The sequence below is a fragment of the Centruroides sculpturatus genome, unplaced genomic scaffold (genome assembly GCF_000671375.1).
Source record: "Centruroides sculpturatus isolate CEXI.00-Female unplaced genomic scaffold, Cexi_2.0 scaffold800, whole genome shotgun sequence".
In the NCBI taxonomy this organism is placed as follows: domain Eukaryota; kingdom Metazoa; phylum Arthropoda; class Arachnida; order Scorpiones; family Buthidae; genus Centruroides; species Centruroides sculpturatus.
This window is the reverse complement of record NW_019385047.1, coordinates 242,755-269,495: the sequence shown is the minus strand read 5'-3', so window position 1 is coordinate 269,495 and position 26,741 is coordinate 242,755. Positions and strand designations below refer to the sequence as shown.

The window sequence follows — 26,741 nt, the reverse complement described above, 5'->3', positions numbered from 1 at the left end:
CCAATAGCGTGGCCGTATACGGCTTTAAACGTGAACTAATCAAACGTCGGATAACTTGCGAGGTTTTATTTTATTTTTTTTTGGACGTAAGCATACGTTTGACGTATGCACGCGACTTTTGAAAAATATGTGGATATTTTGCTCAAATTAATTTATCGACGAATTAAATTAGTATAAATTTAATAATGTCATTTGAAAATTTTAATTGAGTAATTGACATTTATTACATGTTACACGTGCGAAACATGATGTCTAATGTACGTCAACAACGTTCTACTACTTTGGATGGTTTACCTAAACAATTTGTCTCGTCGATGAGGACACTTTTTGATATTATGGACGATAAGAAAACTGGTTATGTAAAATTTAGTGAAATTGAACGTCGGTGGCACGAAAATGGTACAAAGGGTTTGCCTAGTGGTGTGCTTGAAAGTCTAAGGAAAGTCACTCCCACTAATGGTATGTTAAGCTTTGAACGTTTCTGTGCTGGCCTAAAAATATGTCTCCTTCGTCACCGTGCTAATCAGTTTAACGAAGACAAACAGAAAGTCTCCAGATTAACAAAAATGGCAAACAGACCGGCATCCGTACCGTTACCGGAGAAGGGTAACGAATGCACCAAAATGAAAATACCAAATATGCAGAAGCGTCCCGGTAGTGCCACTGATATAAACGAACCGACTCTGAGAACCAGGAGTCGTCATAATCACGTCAACACTGCCACCGTAAGACCCAATAACGTGTTGTCTCAGCAGAGAGCGTTAAGTATGCCGCAGTTACAGGACGGTTGCGTTTGTAACGATAATCCTTCCCATGGTTACAAGACCGAATTGAAAGTCGGTTCGCCGACCGCGAACGTTCATGTAGGTTACGACCGTGTTGGAATTATGACTGCATTGGAAAACTGGAGATTGGGTATTATTAAAAACAGTGATCAGGTGAACGATGGAAAAAATCCCGAAATTAGTGAAAGGAATTTGAATACGAGGAATATTACCATCAGAGGAAATCATAATGAAAATAATCCTGTTGGGGAAGAAGGTAATTCAATAATCTAGTTGATCTGAAACGAAGTCGTTTGAGAAAAATTGGTCTTGAGTTTATTCTTATTTTTAGAAATTTCTTAACTGCTCAAGTGAATCGATACATCGATCAAGAAATTAAGAGAGAATTTAGAAAAATCAATTAATGTAACCATTAAAGACAGTTGGATCCAATTAACCCCATTGTTACACTGTGTATTCTGTTCTATCTTCTCTATCTACCTGAGTTTCTAGTCTTTTGAACTCTTGTTTTGTGCTATATATTCGAATTTTTGGAGCATTTCCAAATCACTTCATTTTTCTTTCTTCAATTTTCTAAATTACGGTAGTCACTTTCCAAAGTTACAAATTTTTGTCATTTTAACTGGAAGAAAATTACCGGAGGATAATAAAATATGTTATTAATACTCGAATTTGAAAAGTATTCTGTTGAATTTTAGTTATTAGCTTTCAGATTTATGGCCTATTAACTGAAGAATTGAGATCATGAAACGTTCTAGGAATCAATGAAAATGACACGTATTTGAATGTTCCTCAGCCAGACTATTAATGCTATAAAACCTGTAGTAAAGTTGGACATTGATGGGTTTACGAAAGTGTGCCCACTTTAAAGAGGCGTCCTTGATAGAGGAAAAGATATTAAGAGAGTCCCAAGTTATAGGAATTTGATGGTGTAGGAATGTTCGACTTAAAAAAAGTTTCACTGTGTTTTTTATTGAGCATTATTTTAGCCAGCCCATTATTGGTTTGGCCAGACCCACAAAGGAGCGACTCCCAAAAAATTCCTGGGGGTTTTTTGACCCGTCCGGATTCGACACCGGATCTTTCAAACGGTAAGCTGCCATCGTAACTGCTCGGCCATCTGGCAATACAGTAAAACCTGACGGCCGGATACTCAGATGACCAANTTTTTTACCAATTTTTACCTGTGTATAAGAAGATTTCTTAAAAAAATGCTTTGAAGAAATCTTATACACAGGTAAAAATAGGTAAAATTTTTTTACCAATTTTTACCTGTGTATAAGAAGATTTCTTCAAAGCATTTTTTTAAGACTGTTACTTCTGTGGTAGTGTATAAGGGATGAAGATGGACTCAAAAGTTATTTTTGACTTTTTGTACATAGTCTAAACTTCAAATTATGAAGAAAATACATCCTGAGTAATCAAAAATTGCAAAATAAATATATTGAAAAATATATAAACAATAAAAAATTATACTTCAGAAGTTAATTCATTATCAAAAACGTAAAATATTTGAGTAGTCCAAGACGTAACCAAAGATTGCAGCGCCACAGCACTGGCAAAAATTTAAATTTACTGACTGGAATTCTTTCGGATAATCAATGCTCTACTGTATTAGGGAGACCTAAGTGAGTGCATACAATCTCAGGAGAATGGGTAAATGACAGGTTTGTGAGAATGTTTATAAGGTTGTAGATCTTAGGTATCTCGGAATTAACTTTATTAGTGATGGAGTTAAACACTGAGTACCAAATGGGGAGATTACAATAGATAACACTGGAAATTAGTGAAAAAGATGGAGTAAAGAGTCAGTTTGGAAGAGGTGGTCTGACAGTTTCTCAGCAATATTGCTTTGTACACAGCCAATCTGTAAATAATTTTGTCTATGTGATACTTGAATGTTAGTTTATTGTCAAAGAGATGCCAAGATTTTTAATGGAGTTTGATGATGGCCAGATTATCATTGTTAATTCTGAAAACAAAATTAGAGTTTGTTCTAATTAGGACAAAATACATATTAATAGGTACAGTTTTATTAATTTTAATGCTGAGATTAAGATTTTGTAGGTTATTTATGAAAACATTGAAGTCCCATTGTAAGGTAAACAGATTGTTATTTATGATCTTGATGCCATCAGCATAGCCTATTATTAAAGAGATGGGTTTAGTGAAAATACACTGGTGGAAAATGAAATCCCAACACCAAGAAAGAGTTGTGCTAGATAAACAAAACTTGGTAGGTGTGTTTTCATATCTGAAAGATGATGTCTATTCAAATTTTGCACTAGACGAATAAGAGTGGTGCAAGTAGTGCCACTATGAACATGCAAATCACGTTTGCTGTAAATACGGGATGTAAACTTGTTGAGCATTATTTATCATTCGGATTGAATGTTGTGAGTTAAGGTTTGAACAAGAATGCCTTTAAGGAAACAAAGAAGGCAGTATCAGCAGCTTACTGAGTTTGAACGACGCCATGTAATAGAGATATGAGAAGGTGGATTTTCTTTCCACACTATTGCAGAAAGACTTGGTAGGGATTTATCCACTGTGCATGATTGTTGGCAGCTGTGGTCACGAGGAGTTGTCTCAAGAAAACCTGGGTCTGGCTGCACATGAGCCACTACTGAGAGGGAAGACTGCCATATTCGGTGCATGGCTGTGGCACGTCATACTGCATCTGCAGCAGAAATTAGAGCTTTTGTTGGCACCAGAGTGACCCAGCAAACTGTAACAAATCGATTACTTGAGGGACAGCTCAGAGCTAGATGCCCTGTGATGTTCATTCCACTAACTCCAAATCACTGCGCTCTGCAACTTCAGTGGTATCAAGCAAGAGCTCATTGGAGAGTGGAGTGGAGATCTGTTGTGTTCTCAGATGAGAGCCGCTTCTGTCTTGATGCCAGTGATGGCCATATGTTGGTTAGGAGGCCAGGTGAGCACTTGGAACCAAGCTGGCAACACAAAATCAGAAGCATCAGGATCTGGCAACACTGAAACAAGTTTCGAGAAGGATTACATGTATCAACAGAAGGCGGAAAAGAAAATTTACATACTTAAGTACTAATAGTTCATGAAAATAATAATTTTCATTAACTATTAGTACTTAAGTATGTGAAAATTTATTACATTTCATGTTGTACAAGAGTTTTACCCAATTCTCAAACCATGTTAGAGTGAATCCGTGCTATAAAAGCACCGTGTTATTCAGGGGTTACTTGTAGTTCTATGTTTCATATGTCTATAACAAAAAGCAGAAAAATTAATAATATAGTTGAAGGTGTCTGTTTTTTTAAATAACATTAATTTATTACTGGATATTAAAAATAATGTTCTGAACTCACTGATCCAGTTTTCTTGAAAATGTGTCTACAATGAAATTTTATTTATTCTAATGTTGATTCACATACTTACCTATAACTAGTAAGGGAGGATAGACAAAAATTAACATAAAGTTAACATTAGACTAATAAAACTGAAAAAATTAAATGAAATATCTTTCATAAAAATTGTAGGATTTATTCTTACTTTAACTGCTTAAATTTTTAAATATTTCTTTTTATTCAAGAAAACAAACTTTTTAGTATTATAACTTGCATAAATAAAATATAAAAAAGAACAACAATTTTACAAATGTGTTAAGATGAATTAAGATCATTTATTAAACATATCTAAATTGACAGATAATTTTTGGACTAATTTAATTAATTATAAAAATTTGGCCTAAAGATAAATGGTTGTGCTTAAACCGTTCTATGTAAAGATTAGAGACTGTCCATAAATTAGGTCCATAAAATTTTTTTTTTTAATTTTTACTCTCCCTCCCTCTCTTGCTGGTCCACCAGTGGCCAAGTGGTTCCATTCCCCAAACACTGAGAGTTCGGTTGTGGGGTTGTGTCTCGCCAGGACGGGCCGGCAATGTGGACTTTTCTGGGTTTTCTCCATGTCTGTAATGCCTGAATAGGGGCCAGTTACCCTTAAAAAAATCTCCCAGAAGGCATTTTCCCTAGGCAGATCGCCCAAGTGTTGCATTGCCATAATTAAACCAAACAAACCCTCTCTTGTCCTGGTTTGTCCAAGTTTCCGTAACCCTTCCCCTCTTTCGACGTTCAACAAAACTTGATCCCCCTTAAAACTTTTTTTTAAATCGCTTTATGAATGATAAATACCAGAAATAAAAACAAAACATACAAGAAATTTTGAAATAAATATAGTAAAATGCATAAACTGAATAAAATTTAATGAAATAAACAGACATCCACTGAAGCTCAACCCTCTTTTTCCCCTTGTCCTATTTTTTGTAATCCCCTCTCTCCCCTCCAGTGTGGATGTCATTTATGGACAGCCCCTTAGTAGTAATGAATTTATTTGAGATTTTTAGTAATTTGAAAGATTTTGGAAAAAAAAAATTGATCTATAGCAAGATTAAAACCTAAAATTATTGTATATCTGACAGACATATAACCAATTGCATTATCCAGATTCATTTTTCATTTTTACTTCTACACATATACAGTAGAATCTCTATCTTAAAATCACAGATATTGTTATCAGTCATCTATTATTATTTTGTGACATGCTAACTTAAAAATACACTTATAAAACTACACTTATTAAGTTATAATTAGTATTTTGGTTCTAGTTTGCTTAAAAATGTCTAATTTACCTAAAAATGATGTCTTTTCACACTCAGTTGCAAGTTTCTATTAATAAACAGTTATCAATTATCTTTATCAGTCTTAACCAGTGCTTTAAACTTTGTTTTAATTATCTTTTGTTTGCAGTATAATAGCTTAAATTGCTGGCATTTGTTACTTATATATTAAATGAATTACTATTAATTAATAATAAATATTATAATCAATAAATCTTTAAAGTTATACAGTTTTTAATTGTTTTAATTTTTTTTTAATGCAAAAAGCAATACAACCAGAATTACCATTAATAGTAATCTTATTTATTTACTCAGTTTAATCTTGTCAGTCAGTTATTATCAATATAGGTGAGTTACAAAGTGATTTAAATAAGTGAATTTCATTGTATATATAACACATTTATAAGCAGAGTTATGCAACATACCAAACAACCAGCAAAATAAAAAAAAATCTTTACTTAGACAAACATTTTCATCCATATACAACAGACATCATGGGTTTGATTAAAATAATATAATAATAAGACATTAAGATGAAAACTGGAACAGAACATTTTTAATTTAAAAAATAAACATTCAATTCAGTTCAGTAACACACAGTATTAAGATTAACAGCACCAAACCTTTCTCACTAATTTCTAGCCTTATTAACAAGAGTACAAACGTTTTCGGCCTTCTTAATAGGCCTTCCTCGGGTACATCAAAAACGTTTGTACTCTTGTTAATAAGGCTAGAAATTAGTGAGAAAGGTTTGGTGCTGTTAATCTTAGAAATAGTTCTAGCTACATATGCATAGTAACACACAGTATTTTAAATATTCAAATTTATCACGATATTAAGTATATTTGTATTCAATTTCCTGTTGCATTCATCAGGAAATTGATTATGAAAGTTCAAATTATTATAATTTATACAACTTCTTTTCATATTCATTCATTTTGCACATTCATTTCAATTTGGAATCAAAAATACTAAATGAAAAAATTCAAACAATCAAAAGTATGACGTAAAAATTAAAGGTGTTTACATTTTCGTAAAATATTTGCTACTCTACATTATCACTCACAATAAAATATTATCACTATATTATCACTGGTGATAAAAATAATATAGTAACAATACAATATAAAATACTAAAGACATTACAAATGGTATTATAAGAGATGTAATTAATATTGTAGAGATGTTAAGGTATATTGAGAAAAAATCCTCAGCTTAAAATTCTAGAACAATATGGACTTGGTTCTTTCTAATAAAGTGATTAGGTATGAAATGACATTAGAATTTCTTTAAAGAAAGGAAAGAATATAAAAAGTTTTTTAAAAAAACTTTTCTTATTTACAGATATGATTATTTCTCATTCATTACTATTATAAATTATAAATTCTTCTTATACTCTTAGTTTTATCCTTAAATCTAATTGCTATTGAATACAATCAATCAAAAAAATAATCTTTTAATTCAGTGTGGACTGGCCCACTGGGAAATTGGGAATTTCCTGGTAGGTTGCTTGCTATATAAAGTATGTTAAAAATAAGGGAAGGTCATCAACAGTTCATTAATTTTAATATAGTTTGTATTTCACTCGAAAAAATTAATAAACAAAATACAAATGGTGTCTATTGTATTAAATTTTAAAAAATTCATACTAGAATATATAGCAGTGTACAACCTGTTCATTTGAGCTGCTGTGGTAAATGAACAGGCATCTGGCTTATGGCAAACACGGACTAAACTTGAAATTTTAAAATGGTTGTTCCCAGTTTGGACATGAGACATTATGGAATGGCCTGTGTGAACTGACATTTTTCCTGCCATGATGTGCATTTTTAACTTTATTTAACTAACCTACTTATCACACCTCAGACTGTAGGCTACCATGTGGGTGCTAAGAGTCTTTTTAAGTCCATTGTAAATTTGGTCATGCCCACAGTGGGGTTGGCTGGATGGTGAGAGATGGAGCCTAACATATATAGGATAGACTATCCATGTAAAATTCCTGGTATTTTTCAATCATTCAGATTCTATTTCAGGTTACCATAGTGGTAAGCTGACACCTTAATCTTCTCCAATTAGTGATATACAGTGGTACTTCATACTTTGAATTCTTCAGAATTCAAACATCAAATTTGCAAAAATTTACTTTGCAGTTCAAACAACGCTTCAAAGTTTGAACTCCACATGCAATGAAAAAATGCACTGGAAGTATAAAACAAGCTTCTGAATAAAGAATACAATCTTAAATTTAAAAATATGTATAAACTTTTGGTTCAACTTTCTGTTCATACTTTTACTTATTAATCATGTCATTGGAGAAGTGTGTGGGAGCAATTAAGTCCAACAAGTAAGAGGAAGACTGTAATATTGATGATTCAGATGAAAAAGGAACTTTATTATAACTTATTGATAAGCATGAAAGCAATACACATGGTCTGGCGGCCATGTTTAAGATGCCAAAGTGGACAGTGTGCAACCAGTAAATGCAATTTTCATTTTATTCTACAGTATTTATATATTTTATTTATTGTTTTCATGTTTTAATTTATTATTAGGGCATTAATCATGCTATTTTTACTGTAAATTGCATGTATTTGCTGTTTTAAGTTTATTGAAATATGTATTGTTTAGGGTCCAGGAATGGATTAATTCACTTTCCATTATTCCTTATGATGAAAACTGCTTTGGACTTTGATCTATTTAGAGTTTGAACGGCCTCTGGAATTAAATTTGAAGTATTAGACACCACTGTACTTAGATAAATATATATGTGGGCCTATATTTGCTATATATTTTCAGGGCAAAATTTGTTGCCAGTCTTGCACTGCTCTAATTAGATAGATAAGATACTATATCAATTTATATTTTATAAATAAAATAACTTAATTGTTATATTACAATAAGAGTGTTAATGTTTTATTTTCTATTAAATAATAGCATTGAGGTACAGTCAAACCTCAATATAGTTTCACCCTTATAAAGCATCAATAAATAACTACAAATGGATCATCCCCACAAATATTAAATAGAGAATCCTTCAGCCTCTGTGAATTACTAAATGTACAATTTTGCATTGCAAATGGTATTATCATCACCAAATCACATGACTTTCGAACTCTCAAACTCACATTTTTATAAGTGATGACAGCAATCTCATTATTATATGTAATTTTTATATTTTGAAGCTCTTCAGTTTAGTAACAATTTTATAGAAAAGAAAATGATGGCACTAGATTGAGATTTGGTATTTTATTTACATAAAAATAAGGATATTAAGTAATATGTTTTTAATATGTAAAGTTGTTTATATGTTTTGAATTTATTAGGTAATGGGAATAAAGTACAAGAAACGGGTCCATCAGCAAGAAGAACACTTCATCGACGTAGAGAACCCAGACGGCATACTTTAGCAAATGGAATTGATTATAATATGGTAGGATATTTCTTCTATTAAATCTAAATAATAATTCTAGATACATTTATATCATGATTTTTTTTATTAAAATAATAATTTTATTTTAATATACAACTTTTTTATTCTTATAAGAATATAAGTATTTGGTATTTTATAGAAAATTTATAAATTTTCTATAAAATACCAAAAGATCTGCTGGATTGTATTGGGCTATATTATGGCTACATTTAATTATCCGGCAGATCGCTTGGTGTTAATCTAGAATCAGATTATTCAATGTTTATATTGCTATAAAATTTTTAATTGTCTATAAATTATACAGTAAATTTGTTTGGATAATTATGCATGGTAAATTATACTGATTATTGTATATAAATTAATTGAAAATATATAGAAATTACTTTTTACTTCCCCAGTTGTCATATATAACAGAGGAAAAGTGTGGCAATTGGTCAAAAAAATGACATTCCCATAAGATTTTTACACTTTTGGATTCAGGACCTTAAAACAGCAAGAAATACAAAAGAAATTGGGGGTTTTTTCTGAATGTATCGATGTTAGTGTGTATGGGAAAGACATGATTTTGTTCACCCACTTTGAAGCTTAATAACTCCTGTGTTTTTGTTGAAAATTTTGTAAATTTTGCTGGGAGGTTTGTATATTTAGGGTACTGATGCTGTTAAATTTTGGGTGGTTAATGTTTGAGGGAGTGGGGAGATAGGGAGTCACATGTTATATATCAAGTAGGTGAGACTTAGAGTTTACTTGTTATTAGCATTTATAATTTTTTATAAAACTCATCTCTACTCTTAAAATTAAGCTTTTTGCCATTTTATAATAATTATATAAAAAGTTGTTAAATAAAATATCATAACAGATGGTGCCACATGCAGTTTTAAATGTTGCTGGGAAAGTTACACAACTCTTTTCTGGATTTTTATAAAATTAAACACAATGCAGAATATGGTTATTATTATCTAAAAAAATTTATACTTTTGTTTCTTTAGGAGACAATATATGGAAGAATTAACTAATGATTTTACAGATTGCTATTTTTACTTAAGATTTCTGTGTATTTTTTGGAAAAATGTTAATCTGTTTATATATCATAACCTTTTTTCTTAGAGTTTAATCAAAAGATGGCACCAACACCTCTAGTGCCAAATTACTTAGCATTTAATTAATAATAGTAGTAGTAATATAGTCCAATATAATTCAGAATTATTTGGCTTTAATATATAACTATTGGTTTGGATGTTTATATTAGAGTATAATCAATGCAAACAAAATATATTGGGAAAGTGTGAATGAAAAAAACATATAAAAATTTCTTCACTGTAGAAAACTTTTATTTAAGGTGACTAACTGAAAGATCTTGAAATTATATGTATGTGACAGTTGCACACTAATACAAACCAATCAATCGTACAGGGCATCCAAAAACTCTGGAAACTTAGGCAAATAAACATAAGTGGTTTATTGATATTACAGTCGACCTCCTATAACACTGTTGATACTGTAATTCCATTTTATATGACTTCCATGTTGTGTGAGTCACTTAGCTTTTACAAATATGTGTGCCGGACTGTGAACGGCTTGCATATTTGTAAAATCTAAGTGACTCGTACAACATGGAATTTATATAAAACGGAATTATCAACAGTGTTATAGGGGGGGTCGACTGTACTGTACATTACATGTGATTGATGTGTTGCGCCTCATTAACAATGCAAGAAATGTATGATGTGCTATGCTGTACTTTAATACCACAATTTCATTAATCAAGACTATATTTCTAGACTTTTATGGTTATCCTGTTTTATTGATAGATAATAACATAAATAGTAATATACTCATATATTGAAATAGTACTCTGTAAGAATATTAAATGTAATTTTAAGTATTATTTAATGGGTACTGTTAATTTGTGTAATTCATAGAGCTCAATAATTTTTTCAGAGTATAAATTATTATAACAATAACTCTTCAGTTCCAGAACTGGACAATTAGATAAGGAAACATCTTTTTGATTTCCAACAGGTATTAAACCTACTAATGGAAATCAAAAATGTGTATTTCCTTATCTAATTGTCTTACATCCAATTTGACTTAAGAATATTTGAATTGGACAATAAAACACAGATATTAATATATCAACAAATCTTATTCTAAGGGCTCTTTTTAAGAACAAGAGAATTCTAAAACAGAATGCTTTACGAATCATGAATTACGCACTTTAAAACTTGATTGTGTCAAATTCAAAATTTAAAAGCATTTACATTGTCAGAAGTACAAATGCTTATTGAATGCTTGTTGCCTAACAGAGAAGCATCACAACGGGCTTGCCATTCCCTGAAAACTTTTTTATTTGTAATTGATATAGTTACCCTTCAAAGTCACCTTAAAAATTTCTAGGTCATCTATATCTATAATATGTTATGATCCTATGGCTCCCATTAAACATGTGGAGAAAACCCAGAAAACTCCACACAGCCAACCTGTTGGTCAGGTGTGAAAATAACCAACTGCATATTGTTGTTTGATACTTTTCTCCCTCCATTGGGTGCAGTGAAAGAAGAAAAGTATCAAACAACAATATGCAGTAAAATTTTATGTGAAATTGAGAAAAAGTGTAACTGAAACTTATAAAAGAACATCATACACAGTTTTTAATGTGTCATATGCTCAGGTTTGTTTTTTCCATAAATGTTTTAGAAGGGTGAGAATTGGTAAAGTATGGATTGCCATTCTTTAAGATTGAAGAATGACAATTAAATTGATATGTGATGTTAATTTATCATATTTATGGAAAGGAAAATTTTGAGTGAAAATCTCAACATGAAGAAGCTATGCATAAAAATGATGCTGAAAAATTTGATTGATGAACATGAAGTAGCAACAGAAATGCTAGAATGCCTTGGTATTGAACCAGATTTCCTGAAGAGAGTGATAACTGATGATTAAAACTGGTTCTTTGAGTATAACTCTGATATGAAATGCCAAAGTGAAGAATGACACACACCGAATTCAGTGAGGCAGAAGGTGGCTTAAATGATCAAATCAAAAACAATGGTTGTTATTTTTTTTATGCCCGTGGAATTGTTTATAAATAATTTGTACCTGAAAAAACTGTGTATCAAACTTTTCATAAATAAGTTCTAAAATAGCTTTGAAAATAAGTGTTAAGAGTGTGTCACAAAAAATGGTAGAATATCTACACCGGAGTACTGTAAAAAATGCACTTATCTATTAGCCTTTTACCGGAATGCATTTCATTACACTATACAACAAAGTTACAAACGTTTTTGAACTGTTACGGTTCTTCTTCAGGTAACGATTCCCTAATAGAATGCACTTTGATTCAAAGTTGTTAAGAAATACGATCTGGAACGTTGTCTCGACCTGATGACGTCAATATGGACCTGTGTGCTATGCATACTGTGTTCTATCTTAGAGTTTTATCTAGCAGGGCCTGCCAGGCCGTCAATAGAGCAATTTCCTCCTTGTAGTTAATGCAATTACTCTTTTTATTGTGTTTAGGCATATGTAGATCGCCTCCAGCCATCTTAGATGGTTCATGCAGTGGGTGGTGTGAATGACCTTTGCTTGAGAGAATATGGGTTCTGTGTCTGGGTCCGAAGAGTATACAGCCAGAGCTGTTGGTTCTTTTATGGTTAATATCTGCTTTATGTTCTTTGAGGGGACATTTGGTTGATCCTATGTAGACCATGCCTCTATCACACCCGTCATCAATGATAGGGATGATGTAGATGCTGGGAAGTTTATTTTCATCTGGGGTATCTTTTCCATTTCATAACAAATCAAAAATCGTAGTGCGTCTTCTAAAAGTAATACGGATATTCTTTTTCCTAGCAATCTCAGTGTATATGGATTTTAGTACCAGATTATATGATAGGGATGTTGTTACTAGGAGTATCATTGGTGAGTTGGTTACAATTTGCTTTCTGCTGTTGTATTTTTTTGTTCAGTTTACTTATGAGTCTGTGGTAACTGTGTTGTTTGGCTATATCTTCTATGTGTTTAATTTTGGACTGGATTGCTGTTTGGGAAGAGGAGTGTGTATATGCTCTCCTAATCAAGGCCTTGAAAGCTGCAACTTTGTATTGTGGAGGGTCACATGATCCTGCTGGTATGTATAAACAATCTGAACTTGGTTTGTGATAAACTGCTGTGTGGACGATTGTTTGCTCAATCTTAATGTTAAAGTCCAGGAAGTGAGCCTCTGTAGGGTGTGCCTGGTCTATTTCTATAGTTAAGCCATAAGGGTTGTCATTGATATCATCAGCTAGTGCAGAAATGTTCGGCTTGTCTTTCCATAGGATTAGAATATCATCAATATACTGCTTATATAATAGGATGTTGGGGAGATATTTTGGGATAAATTCCGATTCCAGTTTCCTCACTACTATTTCACACAGGTCTCCTGTGATGGGGCTGCCCCTTGGGACTCCTCTTTGTTGCTCATACGTTATTCCTTTGAACCAGAAGAAGGAGTTGTGACAAAGCAGATGTGCCATTTCAAGGATGTGTTGGTGCAATGCATTATCTTTTACGATGTTAAACAGGATATCCCTGATTGTGCAAAATACTGGTGAAAGTTTAATAGATGGGTATAATGATTTAAAGTCTAAGACCGTGATGAAACTAGGCGACATAGGTAATTCTTTAATCATAGAAATAAGGTCTACCGGAGTGGTGAGGGAGTATGGGTATCCTTCTAGGAGGGGTGTCAGCATCCTGTGTGTGGCTTTCTCCGGTTTAATAGTAGGTGCCCTGGCTTTATCAACCACTGGTCTTAGTTCGCATTCCTGTTTGTGGGTTTTAGGAGTGTCTGGTGCATCAGTAAAAATATTTTTTAGCTCCAGCCGTTTCACTAGTTTCATATTGGTGAAGCATTTAACTCTCGTTTGTAAATTGGGTCTGTATTGACGTCATCAGGTTGGGACAATATTCCGGATTGTATTTCTTAACAACTTTGAATTGAAGTGCATTCTGTTAGGTTAGGGGATCATTACCTGAAGAAGAACCATGACAGTTCGAAAACGTTTGTAACTTTGTTGTATAGTATGATGAAACGCGCACCAGTAAAAGGCTTATAGTATGTCACAAATTTCCAAAATTCTGCACCACTATAAAACTCCATCACATTCCTTGCTATTGATTCATCAATTTTTAGCCTCCAGATTGATTTCTATACTTTCCCAACTTCCATATTCTTCCCAGTGACTTTTTCTTATTCTCTAATGTAAAATCCAAAGTCAAAAGTCATCATTTTGAAACCATTTAGAAAATCCAAAAGCCTGTAATCAATGTTGTGTAATAACTCAATTAAAATGACTTCCAAGGATCCTATGAGGTATAAAAAAAGACTGAATAAGTTTATTACATCAGGAGAAACTTACTTAAAAGAGTATTAGCATTAAAATGTGAGAATTTTGAATAATTGATATGTAATAAAAATTAGTGTCATTACTTTTCAATCAGATCTCATATGTGCTGTATTAAAATCTCTTTTTAATAAACAATATTTTGTCATTGTTACTAATTAGAGAAATTTAAAATAATGTAAATCTAAATGAACTGGAACTGAACCACACCTTTAAAGATTTTTCCAGCAGAGATTTTTCTTTTGACAAATGATTTTTGGCTTACTTGATGAACCTGAGGCATGCTTATCAAGTGAGCCGAAAACATTTGTCAAAAGAGAAAACTCTGCTGGTTATTCAACAAATCAATTTTCCGAATAATTCCAGTTTTTAATTGATTTGGATAATCGACACACTACTGTATATGCAATGAAATTGAGGTCCATGCAAATAATAATCAGTCTCGTGAACTATATGATAAAGTTAGATATCTATCAAGAGAGTTCAAACCACGCACACAAATAATTAAAAATGATAAAGATGAAATCATAACTGATGCGGAAGGGATTGTGGATGTCTTGAGGAAGTATTGTGAGAAATTTTATAAAGACACTGTTCAATGAACAGAAAATGTACTCAGCAAATTAATAATCAAAACAATCAACACCTAATCTGTTGCCGAGGGAGTTTATTTAAAATATGAACATTTTCTATCTACTCCATATATCATCTTCAAGTTGAAAAAATGATCAACTTGAAGATGATCTATGGAGTAGATCGAAAACATTCGTATTTTAAATAAACTCCCTCGGCAACAGATTAAGTGTTGATTATTTTGACACTGGATAAACAAATGATAATAATCAACTTCAGAATAGATGGACAGGGGAAGTTGATCCATTTATTCTTAAATCAGAGGTAGAAAAAGCCATAAATACATTAAGAAATCACAAAGCTTCGGAATCTGACAACAAAACCTCTGAAATTTTAAAAAGCAATGGGAGAACTGGGTGTTGATATATTTCATAAAATTTGCTCCTTAATTTGGAAATCTGAGAGATGGCCAGAGGAATGGTGTAAATCAATATTTATTCCAATTTATAAAAAAAGGTGCACCAACAGATTGTAGTAACTACAGAACTATCAGCCTAATTAACCATGCCAGTAATGTAATGCTTCAAATAATTAATAACTCTTTGAAACCCTTCCTACTATCTTAAATAGCTGAAGAACAGTCGGGATTTATCCCTAATAAAGGAACTCTCGTGAACAAATCTTGAACGCTCGACAAATCATTGAAAAAGCCTGTGAATTTTATGTCAAAGCTTACCTTTGTTTCATAGACTACACCAAAACCTTTGATTGTGTAAAATGGCACAAATTGTGGCCTGCTCTCCAGAACATGGGAGTCCCGCACCATCTTATTTTGATGATCAGAAATTTATATGAGAACAACTGTGCAAGAGTAAGAGTTAGCAAAACTATGTCTAATACATGTACATCTGAAGCTGGTGTAAGACAGGGATGTCTTCTTTCCCCTTTACTCTTTAATGCTTATTCTGAAATAATTATGAGAAGGGTATTAGATAACTGAGATGGGGCCATAAAGTTAACAACCTGAGATACGCTGACAATACACTTATTATAGCATCCAGTGAATCAGAACTTGAATATGTTATGAAAATACTTGAAACTGAGAGCAGAGAATATGGATTGCTAATTATTGGAAGTAAAATAAAAGTTATGATAATTGACCATTCCTTAACACAGACTAAGGAAATTGCAGACTATAAGGTGGTGAATGAATTTCCTTGGATCACTTCTTACAAATAAAGGAGGATGCAATAATGAAATTAAATGCAGAATTTGCCTTGCTCACAATACAACCTCTAAATTATTTAGAATTTGGAAAGATTCTGCAATCACTATTTTTAATAAACTAAAGCTCATAAGAATGCTTATTTTTCCAATTGCCACTTATGCCTTGGAAACCTGGACCATAAATGCCACTTCTCGGAAGAAACTTGATTCCTTTGAAATATGGACATATAGAAGAATGCTGAGAATGTCTTGGATGGAGCACCGAACAAATTGCTCCATCCTAAATCAACTAAAATCACAACACGCCTTACCACTAAAATATACCAATCCTACCTTCGCTTCTTGGGACATATTTCCAGACACCATAAAAGTGGATTTGAGAAACAAATTCTAGAAAGCAAGATTAATGGTAAACGCCCTACAGGCAGATGTCGGATTAGGTGGGTAGACCAAGTAATGATGATTACAGGACATACAATGTATGAAGCCATCCAAATGGCACAACACCATGAGCAGTGGAAAGATACAATTAAAGCCATCAATTCGTAATATCACCAAGCCCTCTGAAGGGCATAGAACTAAGAAGTAGTAGTAACATACTTCTTGAATCTAATAAATTATCATACAGATCTTTAATTACTGCAAAAAACTGGATGTAATGCTTACAATTAACTCAAAACACACTTAAATCCAGTAACAAAATAATTGCTTGCACATGGTTGAATATATAAATTGGTTAATATTTAACATAAAATTAATGTTTGTAAATCTTATATAATAATATTTTTAATAGAAAGATGATAAAAATATTTAAAAATTCTCTCCTGTAAATATATTTAATTTATAATTTTGGTATTTTAGCTAAAAAGAATGAAACAGTTGGAACAAGAAAGAGATGTTTTGCTTCAAGGCTTAGAAGCTGTGGAAAGAGCTAGAGATTGGTATCTTCACCAAATTAGTGTTGTGAAAGATAAAATGCAATATATAGGAAAAAGTGGACTTCATTCGGTAATAATCTTAACTGCTGCTATTACTATTAATATAAGAAGAAAACAATTTTTTAAAATTTAATTAATGTTAGAATTGTTTATTAAATTTAAATTATATTTTCAAATTATCAAACATCTGAATGTGGAAGTGAAAGGAAAGGTAAATGGGATCTTTACAGAATGTTTGATTGCTGTATGTTTGCTGTATTTATGCAGTTATGTAATTAACTACATAAACAACTTTATTACTTTTTAATATACAGTATATAATTTATGTACTAAAACTAGGACACTAAACTAAATGCTTAATAATATATTATTATTACAGTAATATGTAATTGACACTCTAGAATCTAAAGGAGGTTAATGTATAGGGTGATTCAAAAGGTCTCAGGCAAACTGTAAAGGTAGGTCAGGAATACAAAATCAAACCATTTTTATCTAGGAACATATAGCCTGGATATGCAAGGAGTTTCTCCACAGCACCTTTCCTACATGATGGATCAGTCAGGGTGAACCCATTGCTTGACCACTCAGATTGTCCAACTTGTTCTCTGTTGATTTCTTTCTCTCGGGTTACCTCAAAGGCCTTGTCTAAGAGACTCCTCTAGCCTTTGATGTTGACCTTGTCACAAGGGAATTATGGTAGCTGCATGTGTCCACAAAAGGGGTTTTATTTTTTAACACATTCACTAATCCATGTACTGACACTACAAGGCATGTATTGCTGCTAGTGGAAAGAACTTTGAGCACCTCTTCTGAACTTGTAAACATATTGTATGTCTAATAAACATGTTTTACACCTTACTGTATATTCCTTTCTTCATGATTCTATCTGAACATCTAGTACCTCCAGGTGGCATTTGTGGCTATATATTTTTAGATAAAAATGGTTTGTTTTTGTATTCCTGACCTACTTTTAAAGTTTGTCTAAGAGCTTACAAATCACCCTGTTATTAAAGGTCCAAAAACCTTCAATAACTATTTTTCAAATAATTTTTATGTAGTGTTTTAATGTTGTTTGCTAAAATGAGTATACTAATATATACATTTAATTGATCTTGATAAGTTTTAGGGAGTCTGGATTTATTTATGATTAAATATTTTTAGAGATATTTTATCTCATTTCAGACTATCATTAATATAAGTAATAAGAAGACTGTTTTTCTGAAAAAATTGTTGTTTATTACAGTTGGTGATCGGTTAACGAACATAATCTGTTCCAAGACTTTGTTCACTATCCGAATTGTTTGTTAACTGATTATTGATTTACCATAAGTTTTTATGGGAATTTGATTAATTTATTCTGGAGACCTCCAAAAATAAATATATATACTTTCTTACTATATTTATTTATATGTAATAATAAAAATACATATATACACAGACTAATTTTTATTAGTCACGTTTTTTCCATTTGTAGGGGTTAAAGAATCTGTGTAATGTTGATTGCTTTTCTCTCTTCAGGATTTTTCAGAAGTAATTAATAGCAATATAATTGTAGAGATCCCAAAACCTATTAACCTCAACCTGGTTTGGATGCAATTCTAAGACCGTTGATCTGACATCCTCCCACTTCAAAAGATCTTTAATAGCAGATATCAGCATTAATCCTCTTTTTCAGAAGAAAACATATCTCATAAGTTTCTTGGTGTTCTTCATTCAAGAGTTCTTGGCATTCTTCTATCATCAGGTTCCATTATGAGCTCTTCAATGTTCCTTATTTCTCAGATATGATTTTTGTTACTTCTTTAGCTTCTTGAGTTTACTTGATTATACAGTATCTTTCTTAGATAAAATTAAACTGCGGCCTACTGTAGACCTGTTTAAGCCATACTGTTCAGCAACATCAGACATCTTGTTGCTGGACAATATGCCCACTCTCTACCTTTGCTATTATACTCTCACCTTTCAAAAATAAAAACCAACACAAAACTTAACGAGTGCCTGCCTGACAGTCTTGTGAATACTATAAAAGAATTGTTTCTGTCAGAAAAATAAAAGGCTGGAATTACAAGGGAGAGTTTCAAAGTTTGGAGGAATAATATCCGATCAGTATATACTGGGTTGAGCGTCGATGTTGACATCTCTTGCATTCCGGAAAGTTTTGAATTGTTGCCTGAAGACAAGAGGAGACCAATCGTTATTTATTATTTTACGTTGCTTCTTGTGTTTGTTCTGTGAGGTGTTCATTATCTGAGCATAAAAATCTTTCGCAAAAGTGTTCGTTGTCCAATTTGTTTGTTAATTGATCACCCACTGTACTTTAAATAGCAACCTTCGAATGTGTTATTAAAAACTGCATTAGCCCAAGTTGCTGTTTAACTAATTTTTTTAACTTGAACTATATATAAGAGAATTTTGTGTTTAAATATTTTACATAAATTACATTTTGCAATAAAAAGACTTCATTGTTCAATATCATTTTTTATTAGTTTTGTATTACTTTTGCCATTAAGTTTTATAAATATAAAACTAATTACCTTGTTTTTTCCTTTTTAAAAATAAGATTTCATTATAAGTATCTGATTAAAATATGATTAATCATTAAAAAAATATAAAGATTTGTCTAAAATCACTAATCTTCTACCAATTTCATTAAAGATGACTGAAGCTGACAAAATATTCCTTAGTGTTGTCAGAATCAAGTAGTTTAGTGTGTATTCATTCGTTTTTGAGTAATGTTATTACATACCAATAGTTTTTTCAAAAATTTTAGGAATATTCAAGTGATATGCACCAAGAACGATTAAATTTTCAAGCTGCTAGAGTGTATGAAGTCAATCAACATCTCGCTGCCTTGATGGATAGTTCAGAAAAGGTATATTTTTTTACTTTTATGAAATTTTTATAACAATCAGTTTTTAATTTTATTACCATTTTACTTACATTTACATTATATTGTAATGTTAATAAAGTAACTTTTAATGTAAATTAAATAATAAAAAAAATTTCTAATATTTGTTATTATATTATAACACATATTAGAAATTTTATGTTTTTAGAAAACAAAACATACACATTAAACAAAATAATAAGATAATAAAACTGAGCAAAAATAACTGGATTAATTTTTTATGCAGAAGTTAAAAAATGTTATTAAAATTATTTAAAATAACTATTTGCATAAATTTATAACTTATATGAAAGTAATAGCAGACCTATGTAGAATCTTTGATTAAAAAAGTAAATAAAAATAGAAGACTTAACCAGAGATTAAAACATTTTGCATCAAGCCACTTAAACAAGAATAATAGAATCAAACATCACCAAACAATCACCTAAATAATCAAACTATAATTCCACTAATTTTAAATAGTTAATACAAAGTAATTTGCTACTAGAGGTAGACATTTGTCACCATACTCTTAATTAATTACTTTGTATTATTTATTTAAAATTAGTCCTATTATTTAGGCGATTGTTTGGTGATGTTTCTGTATACTTGTTGGGTTTTGCAATGTTTGTTATACTAATAGAATCAAAGACCTTATGATACTTTTAGTAATTTATTTTCCTTTTAAAGATTGCTATGATTTTGTACAAAATTTGGGGTTACTCTTCAATATTTTGGTTTACATTAATCTAATTAATACTTGTATTTTAAATAATCTGGTAATGAATAATTTACAATAATAACTAAATGTACAATTGTAATATAAAATAGTAAAATGAAGAGAAAACTATTCAGGAAGTTTCTAACATTTTCAAATCAATTGAAAACTTTCTTAGTTTTGAACAGTAATTTTATAAACAACTAGCTGCAAGGACCCGCTTCGCTTGGTTTTTATTTGTACGTAATATAGTTTTTTTTATATATATAAAAGACTGTTTTTCTGAGTAATCTAGAATCTAGCTGCAAGGACCTGCTTCGCTGGGCAAAAAGTAACGATAGTGAAGATTAAGATAATTACATTATAGGTAATCTTACCCATTTTCACAGAATGCAAGAATTAGGTCCCCCGTTTCCAGAGTAATTAGAGAATTTTTACGTTTAGTCAAACAAACTATTTTCAACGTTTCTGGAACNATAGTGATGTATACTGTACAATAATGACAGTATGAATGATTAGTTGTGTAAGAGAAGCCAAAAATCAAAAATATAAGTACAGTACATATTTGACATTATTATTATTAACAGTACATACAAAAGATATGAAAATCAGTTGCAGAATGCATAGCTTGAAATTTTCATTTTCAGTGTTCAACTAAATTTGATTTTACAATTAAACATTTAGGTTGTAGGAAAAATTCAACCATTAATCATATTAACACAGTTAATTGACGGCTCTATTTTATATGCATTATTTTATATTCAATAATATTTATGTAGATCAATATGCATTCTTTCATGATATTTTGACTTTTGATAATTAAATATTTACTTAGTATACTTAAAATACTTATAAATTTTTATAGTTGTAACAGATCGGTAAATACTGCATAAAATTAATATAAAATTAATTTGATATGGATTTCTTGTCAAAATAGTTATTTATGTTAATCAATTTATATAAATACTAAATGCTATACCTCAATGCTTAAAATGCTTAAAATGATATTTAAAATAATGAAGTGCAAATTAAAAATAGGCAGGTGACACTTAAAAAATTATACGTTGTGGTGTTTTATGAGACATTGAGAAATAATTTTGATGTGTCATAGGGCGTAAAGTACTTTATAAAAGTATATAAAAATATATCTTAACAAATACCAAATAGAACAATAAGGTATTGAACACATTTAAATATAAAATTTGAATCATGCACATATGCATTGGTATGATGTTTGTTACCAATGTTAAATGTGTTTGATTGCTTAACATTGTTCTGTTTGGTATTTGTTAAGATATATCTGATAATACTCATTAGAAACAGGCAAAAACATTTGTATCATTAAATAATTTTATTCCTTTTACTGGTTTTGGGTATATGTGTGTGTGTTTTTATTACTCAATACATACAATCAATTTTTGAAGAAGTAAATAATATTNTGAAATTTTAATATTTTTTAGGGTTTTCTTCTTCATATGAATCTTGCTGTTAGACCTCCTGTAATGTATAATAAATTGCAGCAAGATTCAGCGCAAACAATTATTCAACGTCTTCGAGAGCAAAATCAAATGCTAACAGAAGTAAGTTTTAGTTATAAATTTCATTCTTGTCATTATCTATATTTATTTTTAAATAGTTTAAAAGTAAGAAAAATGTAGTAACTCTAAAACTTTGTATGAATTTTTTTTTCCTATTATATTATATTCATAATAATTCTGTTTATAAAGTAATACATTATCAAGATTTGATCAAATTTGTTGTTTAATATCAGAAATTTGTAAGATAAAAATAGTAAATAACTAATTATTTTTATTCAAGTGATACTGCATGAGTTGTATTAGCTGATTTAATTAACATTTATGTTAATTAAATCAGCTAATACAACTCATGAAGTATCACTTGAAATCCAAAATTATTAAAGAAAGTTCAAAAGAAGTTTACTTAAATTCAAAAAGAAAAATTTGGTTTTAATACAGTATAGTGTATATATTTAGATGTTCTACTGTATGTATAAACATAAAAGTAATAGTTAGGAGAATTAGCTATTATCACATTTGAGAAATATGGTGATATATTAATTTTGAATGATCTAATTTTATATGAAATAATTGCAGTAATTATGGGGAAATAAGGACTTTTTTATTAATTATTAACTCAACACTATCTCAGATACATAATTATTATTTTGTTGTAGTATGTTACATTAAATAATTAGTATATTCTATTTAATTAATAATAATAGCAGTATAAATATACAAAAATAATAGAGCTAAAACTTGCCTAAAAGTAATATTTATTTCATAATCAATGTTAAACATAAAAATTACTTGAATTGTTTGTAATATTATTTATCTAAATCAATCCACATAAATAATTTTACTAATTTATTGAAAGTGTTTTAAAGGCATGTTTAAATTTTATTACAGTACTAGTACAGTAGAGCATCGATTATCCGACTCAATTGGGGACTGGGGTTGGTCGGATAACTGAAAAACATGAAAAAATACATTATTAGTATAGTATATTAGTATATCTCATGTAATTAGTATATAAGTATATCGCTATTAACCTACTTTACATTGAATTTTCATCAATGTTAAGCCTAACAAAAATTTTTTAAAAATAATAATTGTCGCTATTGTATCATTAAAAATTAGAAAATTAAGCCTCATTTAAATACTGGCTCCTTTTCATGGTCGAGCTAGTGTTCCCAGCTAAAACACGTAAAAGTACTATTAAAGTAGCCAAGACATAGCCAAATATTGTAGCACCACATCACTAGCGGACATATGAATTTGCCGACTAGAACGGTTGGTTAACTGATGTGACGGTTAATCGATGCTCTACTGTATTTTATTTTGTATTAGGACTTTTGAATGATTAAACATTAATCATGATCAATCTTATAATTAAAAAATTAATCTTGAGTCAGTCTTGTTTTTAATCTTAAATTTCAATTTACAAATAATCCTGGTATACAAAGAAAACTAAGCACTAAATAGAAATTTCATTAGAAACTTTAAACGTACTTTTTATCAAGCACAAATCCAATGAGATAGACAGTCTTTCACATGACACAATACTTGTGGAAATTTTTTTAACATAAGCCATTCAACAGTTGGATGAAATATGCCATCTGTGAATTTAGTGAATAAGCTTGCTGCTCAACATTAGGCTCAGATTTATAATATTCAGTTGCAATTTGCACATTAAATTCTGCTGCTTCAAGCTTATTAAATGAAAATCAAAAATAAATTTGATTTTTTTTTTCTTAGAATATCATTATGTATAAGGTAACTATTTGAATTTGAGCAGGTTAAATGCTTAAGTTTATTTTCAATAGTTGACTGCATATTTCTCTTGATTTTGTAACCATTTTTCTTGTTGTTATTCATGACAGTTTAAAATATAAAGAATAAAAAAAATATAATAAAAATGATCTCTTCATATTTATGTTGTGTTTCAAGTTAAAATATCAATCACTTTTTGATAGTGATGTATACTGTACAATAATGACAGTATGAATGATTAGTTGTGTAAGAGAAGCCAAAAATCAAAAATATAAGTACAGTACATATTTGACATTATTATTATTAACAGTACATACAAAAGATATGAAAATCAGTTGCAGAATGCATAGCTTGAAATTTTCATTTTCAGTGTTCAACTAAATTTGATTTTACAATTAAACATTTAGGTTGTAGGAAAAATTCAACCATTAATCATATTAACACAGTTAATTGACGGCTCTATTTTATATGCATTATTTTATATTCAATAATATTTATGTAGATCAATATGCATTCTTTCATGATATTTTGACTTTTGATAATTAAATATTTACTTATAATGATAGTGGATTCTCTAAAATATTAAATTATATACCTGTTTTTATTTTATTATTAGGAAGTTGGAAAGAAAAGTGAGTTGATAACACAATTAGAAAGAGAAAAATGTTTGTTAATTCGGGAATTGTTTCAAGCACGTTCGCAATATCACAGAGATCCTGAAGATATCACATTGATGTAGTAAATAATAAGTATTAACATCCATTTTATAGTAGCTAAATTGATGTATTGATAAGAAAAATTAATCATAATTGTTAAATTTATATTTATTAAGTTATTTTTACAATGATGATAGTGATACATTAAAAATGTATATAATTTGATACAATGTAATGAAAGTTTTAATTACTTTATATTTTTATAATGAAAATAGTTAATATTTTTAGCAAAAATATCAATCGTTATCCAATCACTTTGAATAACCTTTAAAAATGGTTAATGTTACTGATATAGGGACTTAAAATAGTGTAATATAAGCATTAACTCCCACTTTAAAGAATTTTTAATATGTATTTTGATAGTTTTTTGTAAATTATCCAACTTCTGATTTAACAATAAACATTTTCTAACTGCATCTATTGTTTAAAATAATATAAATATTATATAATATATGTTTAGATGTACAGTAGAGTCCTGATTGTCCATCCTTTCATGTTATATAGTTACAAATAATTATTTTTATTTTTTGTTAAGAATGTTTTTCAAATATAAAAAATTTTAAAGTAATTTTTTTTAATAAAATAATTGAACGTGCATTAATTGATCATAAGTCTAAATTGTTAGATTTTCAGGCTATATTCAAATTCAGGCTTAATTAAATTATAGAATTTGGTCTAACCACCTATCTTTAGGCTAAATTCTATAATTTAATTAAAATAGGCATAAATATAGTCCAAATATTCAGTAATTTTGATTTACAGGTTAGCAAATATTTTAAGAATTAACTGTATTTAAAATTAGTTTCTTTATTATAAATCTTTAACTTTTTAAAAATTTAATAACTAATTTAATTCTATATTGCCTTAGGCTTTATTTTAAAAACATTGAGATAAAAAAATACTATCTAAAGCTGAAAGTGAATGAATGAAAGCCTTTATTTCATTATTTGAGTCCAAATAAAGCTTACATATTACATAGAATGTATATTGCCCAGATTTTTTTTTATCTGGTCCACTACTGTTCCCATTTTGACCAGATAATCAAGATTCTACTATATTATAATAAAAACGTTTTATGCATTTTAATATAACAAGTTTTACTAGAATATAGCATAGTGGAAGCATTGCTGTTTATATAGAATAGAGGAATGTTTGCAATACAGTGAATAAATTAAGCATTTAAATTTTATTGATCAAATTATGGTGCATGCTCACTAATCCAAACTAATTATTGTATATCAGTTGTCCAGATTATTGAAATTTTCAGGTTTGTTGGGTTAAATATATAAAGGAAAAAGTAAAAAATGAAACAAAAAGTAACAAAATATACTGTTTAAAGGTAAAACATGTTTTAATTTTCAACTTATAAGTGTTGTGTTGAGATATTAGTCTCAACAGAGCATTTACGTTTACCATTAGGAAATGGTTTTTATTTTTTTAAAATCTATTGTTTCATTAATTAAAAACTATAAATCTAATAAAAACATAAGTATAATTTTTTTTAAGAAATTTCTATTATTCTACTTAACATATGATACTGCATATTTTACTGTTATTAATTTACTCATAATTAAACATAATTCAGAATGATAAATGATTTACCATTAGCTTGGTACATATACTAAAAATAAGCAAACAAAATTGGTTCAGATGAAGTAGAAATCAGTTTGCACAGTTTGTATTAGAGAAAGTGCATTATGCTTATAGAATAGAATATAGAAAATAAAATGTATAAAAATTTATTTTGTCAATATATATGATAGTAAAGAATACTGAAGTTATCAGATTATTAATTTAAAAAAAGTGAAATCAGAAGTTGGAGAATCCTATCAACAATGTGTAACAAAATTTACTTAAAATTAATTCATATTTAGTGCCAAATTCATCAAATTTTGCAATGAAGTAAAAAGTTCTTGTTGTTTCCTAATTCCATGAAATGTTTTGAAAAATTAACAGTGTAAATAATCTGTTTATATATATAAACTGATAAATTAATATTACCTGAATATTTTTAAAATGTGTATGAGATTTAATGTTTTTATCAGATATTTTTAGAATGAAATATAGAAAATAGTATTATAAATTTAAAATTATTTGATATTAAACCCTTGTGATTATGTTGTTAATATTTAC

The 26,741-nt window shown here is 29.7% G+C and overlaps 1 protein-coding gene across 1 annotated transcript; it reads left to right on the top strand.

Annotated features, from left to right (window-relative positions):
• Positions 1-55: 55 nt before the first annotated feature.
• LOC111633883 (suppressor APC domain-containing protein 2-like) lies at positions 56-24,997 on the top strand. The gene is made up of 6 exons (XM_023378526.1): positions 56-1,041; positions 8,763-8,869; positions 16,921-17,067; positions 19,768-19,869; positions 22,063-22,182; positions 24,509-24,997. Exons 1-6 carry the CDS (start codon positions 228-230, stop codon positions 24,629-24,631), a joined length of 1,413 nt encoding a protein of 470 aa, XP_023234294.1. The 5' UTR covers positions 56-227; the 3' UTR covers positions 24,632-24,997.
• Positions 24,998-26,741: the final 1,744 nt, after the last annotated feature.